At 41.5% G+C, this 18,310-nt stretch overlaps 1 protein-coding gene across 3 annotated transcripts in view; it reads left to right on the top strand.

The window, feature by feature from the left end:
• The first annotated feature begins 16,133 nt into the window (after nucleotides 1-16,133).
• The window catches only part of LOC129812974 (protein jagged-2-like), a 37,351-nt gene continuing 35,174 nt past the window's right edge, over nucleotides 16,134-18,310 (top strand). For 2 of the 3 annotated variants that reach the window (XM_055865025.1, XM_055865024.1), the window contains exons 1-2: nucleotides 16,134-16,436; nucleotides 17,039-17,359. In XM_055865025.1, coding sequence (XP_055721000.1) covers nucleotides 16,368-16,436; nucleotides 17,039-17,359 — 390 coding nt within the window. In that variant the 5' untranslated portion in view covers nucleotides 16,134-16,367. The remainder of the gene's footprint in view (nucleotides 16,437-17,038; nucleotides 17,360-18,310) is intronic. The other variant, XM_055865026.1, reaches the window with a different exon arrangement.

Here is an 18,310-nt window from a genome sequence, read left to right as displayed (position 1 = left end):
ATTTAAGAATGATGGAGGCCACTGTGTTCTTGGGGACCTTCAACGTTGTAGACATTTTTTGGTACCCTTCCCCAGATATGTGCCTCGACACAATCCTGTCTCGGAGCTCTATGGACAATTCCTTCGACCTCATGGCATGGCTTGGCACTGTCAACTGTGGGACCTTATATAAACAGGTGTGTGCCTTTCCAAATCATGTCCAATTAATTTACTCCAATCAAGTTGTAGAAACATCTCAAGGATTTTCAGTGGAAACAGGATGCACCTGAGCTCAATTTTGAGTCTCATAGCAAAGGGTCTGAATACTTATGTAACATTTCTACAAACCTGTTTTCGCTTTGTCATTATTTATTTTTATTTTTTAGAATAAGGCTGTAAAGTAACAAAATGTGGAAAAAGTCAAGGGGTCTGAATACTTTCCGAAGGCACAGTATGTGCTGGAGACGCAGCAAGAACTTTTGTCTTATCTTTAAAAGTTTTCACGGTGTACAAGAAGCCCCTAAGCCTTTGTGTGCTGTGTGGGTATTAATTTGAGGTGATTACCTTACTTTACCTTCGCAGGGCCTCTGTGGTGGAGCAGCAGCTCCTGGGCAGCAATCACTGCCTGAAGCTTAATTGACACTGTCTGTCTGTGGGGTGATGCTGCTGTTTTGTTCCTGGCTGTGTTTTATGACAGCTTAGCCTCTTCACCCCAGTGCTTCATGAGATGTTTACATAGAGTAGGGTGTGGGAACGGGGCCCATATTCTCCAGCGTTAGATGACAGGGACTGGCTTTGTGTTAAGGGGTTTGAGGAGTCAAATCAAAGCCCTCCGTCCGTACTGGTGACTCTCTTTAGAACTAGTCAGAAAGCCACCTTTTCTGTACTCATCATAGCCCTGGAGCTTCCATACACTCTTATTCTCCCCTCTCCTAGGATTCACCATGCTAAAGTTGTAATGTCTGCTTCCAACTCACACTCTCAAACACGTAGATCCCCTGAACGCAGCTCACTTTCCAGCTCACACTCTCAAACACATAGATCCCCTGAAAGGCAACTCACTCTCCAGATCCCAATCTCCTGAATTCTGATCACCTGTTCACACACCTGTATGTCATTTACACACACTATTTAGTTTAGTTCTTTGCACCCCATCAATGTGAGGTATTGATTGTTTTGATACACATTTCTATTCGGAGCTCTGTTTTTCCCGTATTCGTCCTCATGTGTTTCATAGTTTTGGCCATTACTAACTACGCTTTTTTTGCCTATTCACTGCCTGTACTTTTGCCTATTGGATTTCCTGTCATCAACCTCTTGCCTGATCTCCCGGACTACATTACTAGCCTTTTCCGTGCCTGTATTGTTGCCTTTTTGGACCCCCTATGTATGACCTTCTGCCTGCCCCTGGACCCAGCTACCTGCCTCCTCCTGTGGTCCTTTACAAATAAACACCTGCTGCACCCTGCGCTTGAAACCAGCTCTCTGTCTCCCATCGTATTCATTACAAAAGTAATGTACATAATGGGAGGAAGGACTTCTATTCAATGTAATAATTTTCTAGAAAACTCTTTTTAAAAAGCCATTTGTATTTCATATAAAACAATGGTATTCAACGTTGTTGGTGGTTTCATTTGTTTTGGGTTCAGCCACACCTAATTTCAAGAATTGTTTGATGTAGACTTATTGTGGTCTAAAATGTTTTTATTATTCATTGTATATTCTGTGGATTAAATTGGGATTTTGTAGTTCATTTAAAATAAATATTTTGCTGCATATTTTAGGATACATGTGAAATAAAAAAAGTAAAATAATGTATAAAAAAATATTTCATACATTTGAAATACATTCCAACATAAATTACGGAAATAATGGCACCTACAGAGAGGGCTTCTGTGCTTCTAGCTCTTAGGAAACTTAGCAGTATTTTGTTTTTTTCTGTATTATTTTTTACATTATTAGCCCAGAATTGTTTTTGTGTTATTACATACAACCAGGAAGAACCATTGGATATCAGAGCGGTGGTAACTCACTAGCACTACCAGCATTATGACCAGGAATACGACTTTCCTGAATCGGCTCCTTTGTTCGCACCCCCAGGGCAATTTAACTTATTCCAGAGGCCAACCCAAAACACCGCCCACAGAGGTGAAATACTCGGAGTGGTCTTTTTGTCCGACTTAGGAGGTGCGCACACCACCATCAGCTTCTGAGTATATTACTCGCTAATGTTCAGTCTCTGGATAATAAAGTTAACTAGCTCAGGGCGAGGATTTCTTTCCATACTCTGTTTCACGGAAATATGGCTCTCTCGGGATATACTGTCTGAGTCCGTCCAGCCAGTTGGGTTCTCTGTTCATCGCGCAGACAGGAAGAAATATTTCTCTGGGAGAATGAGGGTGGGTGTATGTTTCATGATTAACGACTCATGGTGTGATTGTGATAACATACAGGAACTCAAGTCCTTTTGTTCACCCAACCTAGAATACCTCACAATCAAATGCCGACCGTATTATCTCCCAAGACAATTCTCTTTGGTTATAGTCACAGCCGTGTATACCCCCCCACAAGCTAACACCACGACGGCCCTCAAAGAACTTCACTGGACTTTATGCAAACTGGAAACCACATATCCTGAGGCTGCATTTATTGTTATTGTAACTGGGGATTTTAACAAAGCAAATTTGAGAAAAAGGCTGCCAAAGTTTTATCAACACATTGACTGTAGTACTCACGCTGCTAAAACACTCGACCACTGCTACTCCAACTTCCGGGATGCCTACAAGGCCCTCCCACACCCTCCTTTCTGCAAATCTGATCATGACTCCATTTGGCTCCTCCCTTCCTATAGGCAGAAATTTAAACAGGAAGTACCCATGCTAAGAACTATTAAATACTGGTCTGACCAATCAGAATCCATGCTTCGAGATTGTTTTAATCACACGGACTGGGATATGTTCCTGGTAGCCTCTGAGAATAATATCGACAAATACACTGATACAGTGACTGAGTCTGTCAGGAAGTGTATAGGAGATGTTGTACCCACTGTGACTATTAAAACCTACCTTAACTAGAAACTGTTGATAGATAGCAGCATCCGCGCAAAACTGAAAGAGCGAACCATCGCATTCAACCATGGCAAGGTGACTGGGAATATGGACGAATACAAACAATGTAGTTATTCCCTCCGTAAGGCAATCAAACAGGCAAAACGTCGGTACAGAGACAAAGTGGAGTCGCAATTCAACGGCTCAGACACAAGACGTATGTGGCTGGGTCTACAAAGGGAAAATAGGGAAAATGCTTTGAGTATAACACAGTGCCACCGATGAGGCCCGCTACCAAGGACTGTGGGCTCTCTTTCTCCATGGCCGACGTGAGTCAGAAAGCAAAGGTAAGAAAGCAAAAGTAACTGAACTAAATGACTATCGCCCATAGCACTCACTTCTGTCATCATGAAGTGCTTTGAGAGACTAGTCAAGGATCATCAATCAATCAATCAAATTTATTTACAAAGCCCTTTTTACATCAACCGATGTCACAAAGTGCTATACATAAACCCCAAACCGCAAGCAATGCAGATGTAGAAGCACAGTGCCTAGGAAAAACTCCCTAGAAAGGCAGGAACCCAGGAAGAAACCTAGAGAGAGAGTCGAAAACAGCAGGTCCTGGAAAAGGTAGCACATCCGGTGAACAGGTCAGGGTTTCATAGCCGCAGGCAGAACAGTCGAAACTGCAGCAGCACGACCAGGTGGACTGGGGACAGCAAGGAGTCATCAGGGCAGGTAGTCCTGAGGCATGGTCCCAGAGCTCAGGTCCTCCGGGAGGGGAGGGAGAGGGAGAGAGAATTAGAGGGAGCATACTTAAATTCAAACAGGACACCGGATAAGACAGGAGAAATACTCTAGATATAATAGACTGACCCTAGCCCCCCGACACATAAACTATTGCAGTATAGCCCACGAAGATCTCCCCCACGGTACAAACCCATACAGGAAGATCATGTCAGTGACTCAACCCACTAAAGTGACGCACCCCTCCTAGGGATGGGATGGAAGAGCACAAGTAAGCCAGTGACTCAGCCCGCGGAATAGGGTTAGAGGCAGAGAATCCCGGTGGAAAGAGGGGAACCGGCCAGGCAGAGACAGCAAGGGCGGTTTGTCGCTCCAGTAACTTTCCGTTTTCCTTCACAACCCTGGGCCAGACTACACTCAATCATAGGACCTACTGAAGAGATGAATCTTCAATAAAGACTTAAAGGTCGAGACCGAGTCTGCATCTCTCACATGGATATTCAGACCATTTCATAAAAATTGAGCTCTATATCACCTCTACCTTACCTGACACCCTAGACCCACTTCAATTTGCTTACCATCCCAATAGATCCACAGACGATGCAATCGCCACCGCACTGCACACTGCCCTATCCCACAAGAGGAATACCTATGCAAGAATGCTATTCATTGACTATAGCTCATCATTAAGCTTGAGGCCCTGGGTCTGAACCCTGCCCTGTGCAACTGTGTCCTGGACTTCCTGATGGGCCGCCCCCAGGTGGTGAAGGTAGGAAAAAACACCTCCACTTTGCTGATACTCAACACTGGGGCTCCACAAGGATGCATGCTCAGCCCCCTCCTGTACTCCCTGTTCACCCATGACTGCGTGGCCACGCACTTCTCAACTCACTAATCAAGTTTGCAGATGACACAACAGTAGTAGGCCTGATCACCAACAATGATGAGACAGTCTACAGGGAGGAGGTGAGGGCCCTGGGAGTGGGGTGTCAGGAAAATAACCTCTAACCCAATGTCAACAAAACAACGGAGCTGATCGTGGAATTCAGGAAACAGCAGAGGCAGCACCCCCCTATCCACATCAACTGGACCGCAGTGGAGAAGGTGGAAAGCTTCAAGTTCCTCATCGTACACATCACTGACAAACTGAAATGGTCCACCCACACAGACAGTGTGGTGAAGAAAGTGCAACAGCGCCTATTCAACCTCAGGAGGCTGAAGAAATTTGGCTTGGCACCTAAAACGCTCACAAACCTTTACAGATGCACAATTGAGAGCATCCTGTCAGGCTGTATCACCACCTGGTACGGAAACTGCACCGGCCGCAACCGCAGGGCTCTCCAAAGGGTGGTGCAGTCTGCCCAACACATTCCAGGGGGCAAACTACCTGCCCTCCAGGACACCTACAGCACCTGATGTCACAGGAAGGCCAAATAGATCATCAAGGACAACAACGTCCATCATCCCGAAAGCGAGGTGAGTACAGATGCATCAAAGCTGGGACCGAGAGACTGAAATACAGCTTCTATCTCAGGGCCATCAGACTGTTAAATACTGTTAAATAGTAATCACTAGCACATTAGAGGCTGTTGCCCTATATACATTGACTTGGAATCACTGGCCACTTTAATAAGGGAACACTTTTTAATAATGTTTACATATTTTGCATTACTCATGTCATATGTATATACTGTATTCTATCCTATTCTGTCTCTTAGTCTATGCAGCTCTGACATTGTTCGCCCAAATATTTAGATATTCTTAATGCCATTCCTTTACTTAGATTTGTGTGTATTGTTGTGAAATTGTTAGATATTACTGTACTGTTAGAGCTAGAAACACAAGCATTTTGTTACACCCGCAACATCTGCTAAACACTTATGTGACTAATAACATTTGATTTGAAATTACGTAATGCATGTAAAATGTATATTACAATATATGTTAAATACATGGGAAAATAATGTATTTTAGAATATATTGTCACATTAATTTATCAATGTATTTGGTATTTTTTTAAGTATTTGGAAATGCTTCATAAAATATATTTCAACATGCATTTAAATATATAAATTAAAATGTATGGCAAATCAAAACAAATTGGACAAATCAAAATGTAACAAAATGGTAACTGTCTAATCAATAAAACTTTAGCACACTTCGATATCACATCCAGTTTTGTCAGTCTCATTAAGACTGCAGAACTGGCAGTGTAGAAGTTTAATCTTTAAATTATAGAACACAATACAGTATAACACAACTGGCATGATAATCAATCTCATGGGAGGCCAAAAAGCACTAACTGAGACAAAGCCACGCCCCCAATAAGCCATGCATCCAAGTCTTCTTATCGGCTGCTGCTGCTACAATATATTTTGTCAGAATGCATTTTTATTGTACTTAACACATACCAAAAGCATACCAAAAGCACTAACATGTAATTAAATGCATTTAAATTACTACTAAAATGACTGCAAACATGATACATTATGGTGATACACTTTCATGGGAATATGACAAATAAACAAATAAACTTGACGAGAGCATTGCAACCAACGTCCAACGGGTAGAACTTAACATGTACTGGGTATTTGCGTCCCTTTTGATATGTTAAGTAGAAATTATGCTTAATTTTTAATTAAAAGCCTGTTATATGGAATTGAGTGCCCTTTAATATAGACCACATGGAGAATTAAATTAATCTGATTTTCAATATGAATAACCTCTTGCTAAAGTGCAGAAATTCAGCATTTCGACATGTCCCTTGGTGCACCCTCTGTGACTTCCAGGAAGACTTTAACCCACTAACCCCCCCAAAAATACTCCAGGTTTTCACCATCCTTGAAAACCTCTAGTTATTTAGTTGCTTTGACAAAGTTATTCCTGAAGATTATTATTTATTTAATGTGATTAGTGATTCATTTATGCCTGTCTCTCATTTTAAGGTCAACCCTGTTACGTGAACTGAATTCTTGTTTTAATATGGTGAAACTATTCATTTCAAAAGAAACATTTAACATCTAATAGTCAAAGCATAGTGTAAAAGCAAGTGAGCTGATTCTACTCTTTTTAGCAATTTTCTGGTGCTTTGTGGTGAAAAACTGTTACCCATAGATAGACAGCCTAGAAATCTTTTAACAATGATATACTTTTTGTAAATCTTGCATTCAATTGCCCCTCCCTGTTAAACACGAAAAGCTTCAATTTCCCCTGTCACAAGGGGATTCATGGCTGATTTAAATAGTAATTACCAGTTGGAGGGCCGTTCCAAGTGACTTTTTCCCACTTCCAACTTGGTTAATACCACTCAATGGAAGCACAAGACCTAGACCTTCACTCTGACATAGTTGTGGAGCGTTGTACGATGTACAGTTTTTGTTTAAACTGATCTCGGACACTTTATTTGTTTCATTATTTAATTTAGCTGAAGAGAGGCACCTATTTTGCTAAAAAATGGGAAAACATGTTTTTCTTGAAGTTGAACATGTACTTTTTATGACAAAAAATGTGATCAATTTTTTTTACTCACCATCACAATTTAAATGATGTCACTGCCAAAGTTTTGGCTTGGTAGACAAAACATTTTTCTACATTGATCAATGCGTAAAGAGTATGTCGAATTAGGAACCACTTTGGTCACAATGTAGAGTAGATGACATAGCCATGCATTTCTGGAATATTGTCAGGCATTACATGCATTTGAGCAAAGATGCAAATGTATCTACATTCATGTATTTAAAATACATTTTACGTGGCGTTAAATATATTGAAATGTATGGGGTAACTGATCCCTTTGGGTCGCCTTTGAATTTGTTGTACATATTTATATAATTATCTGTCTTTTCCATCCTAGATGGTGGAACTCTGTTTCACTCCAATTCACCAAATGTCACCATTATGAGTATGTATTCTATGGATTACATGATGAAGTTTCAAAAGAAAAAGTAGGTTTGAATGAGAGCAGTGCATATTGGAGTCCTGGAAGACTTTGATGGTCACACCACATTTACATACCAGTCCAAACAAACATTAATACAACAATCACCATGATAATAATCATCCTCAATGTCACAGATTAGGTTCAGCCCAGATTCCAGTAGACTAGAGAAATAAAATGGATTCCAGCATAGCAAGAGAGACAGGTGCAAACGCTGCTCTTATCAGTCCTAAACTATGTTGTGGGGCTATAAAGGATATAAAGCCATAATGAGCTATTTCATACACCTTTGTGCAGGTGCACCTGCTGCTGTTCACACACTGAACCTGTGGGACTGCCGGTGGTCTGCCGGCCACTGATCACCTGCTGTGTGTGTGGGTGTGTGTCTGTGTGTAAAGTGTTGTGAGTGCTCCTATTTATCAGACGTGTGGGGTGAGGTTGAGGTCAGGTAGTTTAGGTGGTCAGCTTGGTCAGCTTTGTCAGGTGATCAAACACTCAGGTCCTCCAAAGGCTTCTGCCCTCTTGAGCAGAGGTGAGATACAGATGCCAGTGAGAGAAATGCTCCCTCTCTCCTCTCTTCTCCTTCTCCTCTCCTCTGACCCGTGGGGGAATGGTCTGATATTGTCAGGCTCCAGTCACTGTTTTCATGGATGGCTATTTTATATGATCTCCACACCACCTGTAGGAAAGACAACAAAGGCAAGCCACAACAAGACTGACTAAAGTTGACTATTTATTAAAGATGAGACCTTGGTTTGTATTCTTCAGGATTTAATTTAAGACAGTTTAAGACAGTTTCCTACAGCAGGAAAATAATTGTGCACCAACAGGAAAGGTGAATTATTATTAATTTACATTTTTGTAGGGGTTGATACATTTTTCATAAGGGAAGATGAAGTCTGAAATTTCAAAGTGGAAACTTCAGAAGCTTTTATAAACATAAAATACACTACATGTTTTACATTTCCTGCATTGTAGTAAAGTTCTCCTGATCAAATAAAGATCCTATGTCTGTAGGATTTGTAAACGTTCATATGGCACCACTCAATGTGTGTGTTCATGTGCTGTATGGTGTGCATACGTTAAAGGTGACTGTGTACACTACTGTATATTTGCATGCACTCTTTTTTTTTATTTTTCTTCAAGCCACTATACAGATGTAGGATCTTAATTTGAGCTAGTTTGCTACAGCAGGAAAATAATCCTGCAGCAACAGGAAATATAAACTATTATGTTGATAATAATGAACAGACATTTTTGTTGGAATTTATACATTTTTTAGTATGGCAAATCAAAGTGGAAATGAAACTTTAGAAGCTTTTTTAAACCTCAAAAACACAACAAAAGAGTAAGGAAATTAAGATCCTACATCTGTAAGGCTATGCAAGATATGAACACAGAGGGAGAGGGACACAAAACATCAGTGAAAGGGTAGATCATAAGAAAACAGGTGTGATACAGGCACGTGCAGTCAAAAAAATAGATTTTCTGTGCTTTATATTTCCACACTATGAGGTTGGAATAATACTGTGAAATTGTGAAAATTATGATAATGTCCTTTTAGTGTAAGAGCTGTTTGAAAATAATGCCTTTTGTTGGGATTGAGTTTTGACCTGCCTGGTGACACCAATAAACCAATAAGAAAGAGAGTTCCAAACTTCTCTGTCAATAACAGCTAGTTTTCAGTTTCCACTCCCCACTCAGACCATTCCCAGACAGTCCTAACAAAATTCTTGCTTGAGAAATTAAACTTTGCTAAGAAGCTATTTGTTTCTTTTTGACCATTTTAATTTAAAACAATCACAGTAAGATACTTAATTACCCAGAAATGACTTGATATTGACATTCTTTTTTTTTTTTTTTTACATTGGACCATAATGACCGGATGCATGAAGAAATCAACATGGCAATACAAAAAAGAAATGAGTGAGGGAGAGAGAGAAGGAGAAAGGTGACTCCTCCTGTGCAGGTACATACACGCCAGGCGTGTGTAGCAGTGTATACTCAGATATCTGATTTAGGGATTTGCAAAACTGACCAAAGTGGTTAGAGACGGCCACTCACCCCTGAGCAATGCAGTAAACACAAAGTGTTTCACATTGATGACAAATTAGTACTATTTCACTGCTTGAACAAATAGATAGTATTGTGTCTGCATTGCACAACATCTCAGATCTTTAACACTGAAAGAGCAGCACATTACTGGGCCTATCTGTGCAGACTTTAGTGGACAGATATATATGTTGTTTTGTCTTTGTTCCACATTAGAGCAGGCCAGAAATGTTAAGGGGACTTTATATTGTTCTATATTTCTCGATCCCTCAGACATTCAGCTCCACAAAACAAGTTTTCAACAGTTGGTCATGAAGGGTAGGTTTTGAGGACACTCTCCCCAGGTTTCTTTAGCAACTTAGACAGAAACTTGTCTGTATAACAAACAGCACTGCACATGGATTGTCAGGATAGCTGTAGTTGTGCATACCATAGTGTTACTTAGTTGTAATTTACCATAACCCACAAATCCTACAAGAGGAGTAAAGTTGTGTAACTGTCAAACAAATGGACCTCATTCCTTTACCCAGTTTATCAGGACCACCAGTGTTTCCCATGGTTCTTTATCATGTGTGATAAGAGCCATTATAAAGGGCTGAACAGGGGAGAGCCAAGGAGAGGAGAGGGTGTAGGTAGAGGAGAGGGGTATGGGGAGAGTATAGGGGTGTGGGAAGAAGAGGAGACACAAGGCAGCTGTCTGCACCTGCTTCCCTGGCTGGAAGGGAGGAAACATAAAGCATGGCGCTGGAGGAGATGGTTGCCGTTTTATGGGCTCCTAACCAATTGTGCTATTTTGTGTGTTTTTTCGTATTGTTTGTAACTTATTTTGTACATAATGTTTCTGCCACCATCTCTTATGACCAAAAGAGCTTCTGGATATCAGAACAGCTCACCTCGAACTCGACAAAGATTTTTTCTTTAACGAGTCGGAGGCGAAGGATTTACTCCAGATACCCGACCAGGCCCAAATCCCTGTCATTTGCATGAAGAGAAGACATTGATACAGGGGACGCTGGTCCAGGTACCTTGTGAGAATTCATCGGCGAGTGGGTAACCCACATCTACCATCCGTCCTATTGGCCAACCTGCAATCATTGGAGAATAAACTGGATGAGCTCCGTTCAAGACTATCCTACCAATAGGACATTAAAAACTGTAATATCTTATGTTTCACCGAGTTGTGGCTGAACGACGACATGGATAATATACAGTTGTCTGTTTTTTCCGTGCATCAGCCAGATAGAACAGCTGTCTCCGGTAAGACAAGGAGTGTCGGTCTGTGTCTATTTGGCATTAACTGCTGGTGCGCAAAATCTAATATTAATGAAGTCTCAAGGTTTTGCTTGCCTAAGGTAGAGTTTCTCATGATAAGCTGTAGACCACACTATTTACCAAGAGAGTTTTCATCTGTATTTTTCGTAGCTGCCTATTTACCACCACAAACCGATGCTGGCTGTCACACCCTGATCTGTTTCACCTGTCTTTGTGCTTGTCTCCACCCTCCTCCAGGTGTCGCCCATCTGCCCCATTATCCCCAGTGCATTTATACCTGTGTTCTCTGTTTGTCTGTTGCCAGTTCGTCTTGTCTCGTCAAGCATACAAGCGGTTTTCCCTGTACTCCTGTTTCTTGTTAGTTCCTGTTTTCTAGTTCTCCCGGTTTTTGACCATTCTGCTTGCCCTGACCCTGAGTCTGCCTGCCGTTCTGTACCTCTTGACACTGCCCTGGATTACTGACACTTGCCTGCCCTGACCCTGAGCCTGCCTTCCGTTCTGTACCTTACGGACTCTGCCCTGGATTACTGATCTCTGCCTGCCCTTGACCTGTCGTTTGCCTGCCCCCTGTTTCGTGAATAAACATTTGTTATTTCGAACTGTCTTCATCTGGGTCTTATCCTGAGGTCTGATAGCTGGCACTAAGACTGCACACAACGAGCCGTATAGAGGTATAAGCAAACGGGGAAAATGCTCATCCAGAGGCGGTGCTTCTAGTGGCCGGGGACTTTAATGCAGGGAAACGTAACTCTGTTTGACCTAATTTCAACCAGCATGTGCAACAAGAGGACAAAAAACTCTAAACCACCTTTTCTCCACAAACAGAAATGCGTACAAAGCTCTCCCTCGCCCTCCATTTGGCAAATCTGACCATAATTCTATCTGCCTGATTCCTGCTTACAAGCAAATAATAAAGCAGGAGGTACCAGTGACTCGCTCAATATGGAAGTGGCCAGATGACTAACATGCTAAGCTACAGGACTGTTTTGCTAGCACAGACTGGAATATGTTCCGGGACTCATCCGATGAAAATGAAGAGTATACCATATCAGGCACTGGCTTCATCAATAAGTGCATTGAAGACGTTGTCCCCACAGTAATTGTATGTACATACCCCAACCAGAAGCCATGGATTACAGGCAACATCCGCACTGAGCTAAAGGGTAGAGCTGCCGCTTTCAAGGAGTGGGACTGTAACCCGGACACTTATAAGAAGTCCTGCTAGGCCCTCAGACGAACCATCAAACACATACAAATACATGACTAAGATTGAATCCTACTACACTGGCTCCGACGGTCGTCATTTTTGGCAGGGCTTGCAAACTTTATGGACTACAAAGGGAAGCCCAGCCGCGAGCTGCCCAGCGACGCAAGCCTACAACATAAGCAAAATTACTTCTATGCACGCTTTGAGGCAAGCAACACTAAAGCATGCATGAGAGCACCAGCTGTTCCGGACGACCGTGTGATCATGCTCGCCGTAGCCGATGTTAGTAAGACCTTTTAACAGGTCCAGAAGGCTGCAGGGCCAGACGGATTACAGGACGTGTATTCCGAGCATGTACTGACCAACTGGGAAGTGTCTTCACTGATATTTTCAACCTGTCCCTGGCAGAGTCTGTAATACTTACATGTTTGAAGCAGACCATCATAGTCCCTGTGCTCAAAAACCCCAAGGCAACCTGCCTAAATGACTACCGACCCGTAGCACTCACGTGTTTATCCATGGTGGTTTGAAAGGCTGGTCATGGCTCACATCAACACCATTTTCCCAGAAACCCTAGACCCACTCCAATTTGCATACCACCCCAACAGATCCACAGATGATGTAATCTCTATTGCACTCAACACTGCCTGACACACCGATCTCGACAAACCATTTCTGTATGGGCCTCGCTTTGTGCACGGGGGTATTGTCATACTGAAACATGAAAGGGCAGGTAGCATTCACTTGGCATCCGCCTAACCCAGATTAGTCCATCGGGCTGCCAGATGGTGAGGCAAGATTCATCACTCCAGAGAGCGTTTTTCCACTGCTCCAGAGTCCAATGGCGGCGGGATTTACATCACTCCAGCCAACGTTTGGCATTGCGTATGGTGATCTTAGACTTGTGTGCAGCTGCTCGGCCATGGAAACCCATTTCATGAAGTGGGTTTTTCCACCGAGGACAGACAATTTTTACGCGCTACACGCTTCAGCACTCGGGGGTCCCACACTGTGAGCTTGTGTGGTCTACCACTTCGCAGCTGAGCCGTTGTTGCTCCTATACGTTTCCACTTCACAATAACAGCATTTACAGTTGACTGGGAAGCTCTAGCAGCGCAGAAATTTGATGCTGACTTGTTGTAAAGGTGGCATCCTATGACGGTGCCACACTGAAAGTCACTGAACTCTTCAGTATGGACCATTCTACTGTCAATGTTTGTCTATGGAGATTGCATGGCTGTGTGCTTGATTTTATACACCTGTCAACAATGGGTGTTGCTGAAATAGACGAATCCACTAATTTGAAGGGGTGTCCACCTACTTTTGGCCATGTAGTGCACATGTGGAGCTCACTATGCTTTGGTCCTATTATTGCTCAAACAATTTCTGTTTGGTGCAACATTTTAAAACATTGTAACTGGGAATCAAAATTGCATGCCCATACTCCAATATTTCACAATAATGCATTGCAGACTGGAGGGCAGCCTTTTGCATCCCCCCATTTGTTCAAATGTGGAATCTGTACCCTTAAAGGTATCATGGGCAGTAATGGTTTGAGAACATTCCAAGATTTGAAAGACATACTGTACACATCCGCAAGCAACTCCTTTTTAAATATTTACAACAGCTACTGTGTATGCTGGCCTATGGAGTCCCTTGATGGGATTTATAAATACATTATCTGACCTCCCCAAAGGACTGATCTCTATAATATAAAAACAACTTTTGGAAAGCTCATATTCTGAGCTAGCCATTAAACAAGTATGGTCCACAGATCTAAGTGAATCTGAACAACCCTTTAGCTGGAACAGAATATGGAAAAATATTACCTTGGCATCCTGTAATCCGAGCCATCAATTTATACATTTTAAGTTTGTTCACATGCTATATTTAACACCAATAATTTTTTTTATGATGAAACTGGCCCCAACGCCCAACTGTTCAGTATCCCCTAAATCAGGTAGGCACATTCCATCATATGATGTGGGAGTGCCCTGCAGTTAAATGCATGAATGAAATATTCAATGCGTTGCATCTGCTATGTTACTTAACGATGATAGCTCCTTGAATCGCTCAATTACTACTGGCAGGCAGCGCTACTGCGAAAAGGATGTTGACTCTTAGATTGCAATCACCCCACTCTCTCTCAATCCGCCAGTGGATACAGTTACTATATGAAGTTGAAACATTAGAATGATCAACAGTGAGAATGAATAGTGCTAGTCAAGGAATAATTGAGGTCTGGACAAATATACTCTCAGCTAAAGCCCAACACATACATACATACATACATACATACATACATACATACATACATACATACATGCAAAAAATGACTTTTCCCACATTGTTTTACGTTTACAGCCTTATTCTAAAATGGATTAAATTGTTTCCCCCCTAATCAATCTACATACAATACCCCATAATGACAAAGCAAAAACAGGTTTTAAGAAATTTTGCAAAAGACTCCAGCCACTCAAGTCATAGACTGTTCTCTCTGCTACTGCATGACAAGCGGTACGGGAGCGCCAAGTCTAGGTCCAAAAGGCTACTTAACAGCTTCTACCCCCAAGCCAAAAGACTGCTGAACAATGAATCAAATGGCTACCCGGACTATTTCCTATGTCTCCCCCCCTTTCTTTTTTACATTGCTGCTACTCACTGTTTATTATCTATGTATAGTCACTACCCCTACCCACTGTAAATGTGCATATCACCTTAATTACCTCGACTAACCTTTACCCCCGCACATTGACTCAGTACCGGTACTCCCTGCATGTAGCCTCGTTATTGTTATTTTATTGTGGTATTTTTTTACTTTAGTTTATTTAGTAAATATTTTCTTAACTCTTAGTTTCTTAAAAATGCATTGTTGGTTAAGGGCTTGGAAGTAAGCATTTCACAGTAAGGTCTACACCTGTTGTATTTGGTGCATGTGACAAATAAAATGTGATTTAATTTGATTTGAAAGGGGAGAAAGCAAAATAATCTTTGTTGCCTTTTATTCAAGTCATTGCACATCAAGAATGCATGCAGAGTATGTGTGAACGGGGGTCAAAAATGCTCTTCCTGGCTATTCTTTGGCAAGCTTGAACAATAACTGAGAAATGTACCTAAGGCACACAATAGAGTTCATGGGTACCTAATGAAAATTTGAATGAGTAATATTTTTGGTGGGTTGTTATATCCAGTCTCTATTTTTAAGTGTGTACAGGATTTGTCATTAATTGTACAACAATACTATAAGTGTCTTCTGAGTCCCAAGTGTGTGTATGGTCTTACTCTTGACTTATATTCAGGCTACTTAGTGTGTCCTCCTAATTAGACATAATAAAGAATATGAATTCATTGTGGATATAGAGCTAATCCCAGTGGTCCTGCAACATAAACAGTAGAGGGGGCTGATAGATATGTGTTTCTCTACTTACATGTAAGAGAAGATGCCTTCTCAGGTGTCCTGTACCTGTATCTTGGACCACTCTCCATATACTTTGGACATCAATGTCTTGTAATTGTAAATACTGACAATTGATTCAAGCAACATATCATGCCAGGCTATTTGTGCAACAATCATCCATTGCACCGTAACTTCAACCTTTATTCTGTAGTAACATAAGCAAGCATTGTTTGTAAGAAATGGTCAGGTATAAAAACTGTGGACTGATCTTGAAAAGGAAAAACATACAAATATATGTTTCCACAAACTATGTTTTCTGATCATAAACGTACCAAACTCAGGCGTAATTAGCATGGCACTCCGCCCCCCACCTTCATGGTTGGCTCGTGGCGGTTCCTCAACTGTTTGAGCCAAGAGTTTGCAAATGGTTTGTTTAGCTGTCAATCAAAGAGCCATACCCGGGCTTGTCTTCAACAGTAAAACCATGAGTAAAACCGATCGCTTGCCTTGCTGTTGAGTGATTCGACTGTGTTTCTGGCCTGGACCAGAAGTGCGCTGCCTCGGGTGTCCTTAGTAGTACGCATCTTATGTTTCTGCTTCATTCGGAGAGATAGATCACGCTTTCTCATTGTGCATGCCAGGAGAAGATGATACAATCACCGATCAACGGCAAATTCTTAGAAATAAATACATTTTCCTAATGGTAGCATACACTAATCTAACGGAGACATGTGGAATTGTATGGGGATTTCGAAGTGTCTCTCAATAGTGTGTCTTCTCCTGATGGTGTGGACTGAGGTGAGAACTTTTTTATTTTTATATTGACAGATCAAACGAATTGATCCGCAGTTGCGCGAGTGTATCATGTACACAACGATGTCTCATTCAGTTTGTGAATTTAATTTTTAGAATTCCATTTCTAATGAAATTACGTAGTTAAATCATGTGATCTTGGAATTCTACTTTGGAGCTTCCCTATGGATGAATTCATTTTGCATTCTTCTTGTCCTGGACCAAGGCAATCAGCGCAATGTATAGACAGTGTGTTCTTACATGCCTGTGTTATAGGCTAATCTAGGTATCTATTTCCGTGGGTAAAAATCGGATGTTTAAAAAACATACATTTGTTGTTTAAAGCAGCATTAATCATATCAAATAATTATAAATGAAAAACATACAATTGCCCAAAACCTCTTCCATTACTATAAATATAATATGCAAGTAGGTCTAACACCACTAACATCACATAAAATGAGGTGTAGAAAAGCATTCAGACTGAAACATCTAAACATTTTGAAAAAAATAAAAGTTCAGGTGTGCAACATGCATAACCTTCTGTGGCCTACTTAAAAATGGTACGCGCTTCATGTATTTATTTTATATTAAAATGTTATTCATAGGTGTCCCAATCTTCGGGCTATTTTGAGCTGCAGTTGATTGCTGTACAGAACGCTAACGGTCAGTTGTCGGACGGGGACTGCTGCGACGGAGAAAGGAACGCGCAGGATCTCAACTGTAGCAGGGATGAGTGTGATACGTACTTCAGAGTGTGTCTAAAGGAATACCAAACGGAGGTCACGACCACAGGCTTGTGCATCTATGGAACTGGATCTACTAACGTTATCGGTGGGAATACTTTTCAATTTAAGAGCACCAAAAACAACCAAAACCGAAACAACGATGGTGGAAAGATTGTCATCCCATTCCAGTTCGCTTGGCCGGTAAGTTGACGATACGTCATTATTACATCTGTTGATCCACTGCATATGTCCTGCTTTTATTCATTTACTCATTAATAGTCAAATATAGTTACTAGTCAAGTCCAAACCGGATGAGGTTGTGAGTGTGCCATCTTCATTGCCAGTGGCCACTTGGCAACTTTGGAGAACACCTCAGTTTATGAGACTTGTCTGTAAATAATAACGTATAAAACGTTTTCACATGGTATCTGGCTTAGTGCATTCCACAAAAACTATTTTTTTTGTGTGCCTATTTCACATAGCACAAATGTCAAGAACACATACACTTTTACTCTAACTTTTCAAATTACACGTATTACATTTGCTTTTGCTTTGATTCCATAAATCACTGGCTACTGTGCCTTTCTCCAAAGGTCTGAAAATCGAAATTGCTGACAAAGTACAATTGTGCACATGGTGGTTGCAATCATTCATTTGTGCATCATCATAGTAACATAGTACTAATCTGCAATTCCTATATTTGGCTGCTTCTACCAAACAAAGATAGGCCTACAGTCCAGCACATAGACATGGAAGCTCTCAAGTCATCAAGAGGGATATTGAACAAATACCTCTCCCCATGAACAACATCCCTCTGCACGTTTTGGACTAGAAATGTGAGGATTGTTGTGTGGTTGGTTGGCTGTGTGACCTATCCATTCATCAGTCCTTGTGGTCAGCTGTCAGGGGAGGGAAAGATGGAAGTAGTAACTTGGGCCCTGGGCAGATACGGTTACCACTAAGTTGTGTGTGACATAGGGAGGGGATATCGGTGTCACCACTATACTCGAACAAGTGAAGATCCTAGAAGATCCCTATAGATCTGTGCTAGGGGATGCCTTTACCTCTGGCCTCTCAGGTTCACTGAGTCGGGTCAGTATTATCCTCAATGTAGACAGGACAAAAGAGAGGATTGTAGTGCCGGGATAACCC

This window comes from Salvelinus fontinalis, chromosome 16 (genome assembly GCF_029448725.1).
Source record: "Salvelinus fontinalis isolate EN_2023a chromosome 16, ASM2944872v1, whole genome shotgun sequence".
Lineage (NCBI taxonomy): Eukaryota > Metazoa > Chordata > Actinopteri > Salmoniformes > Salmonidae > Salvelinus > Salvelinus fontinalis.
The sequence above is the reverse complement of the archived record's forward strand: the minus strand, read 5'-3'. Positions and strand labels throughout refer to the sequence as shown.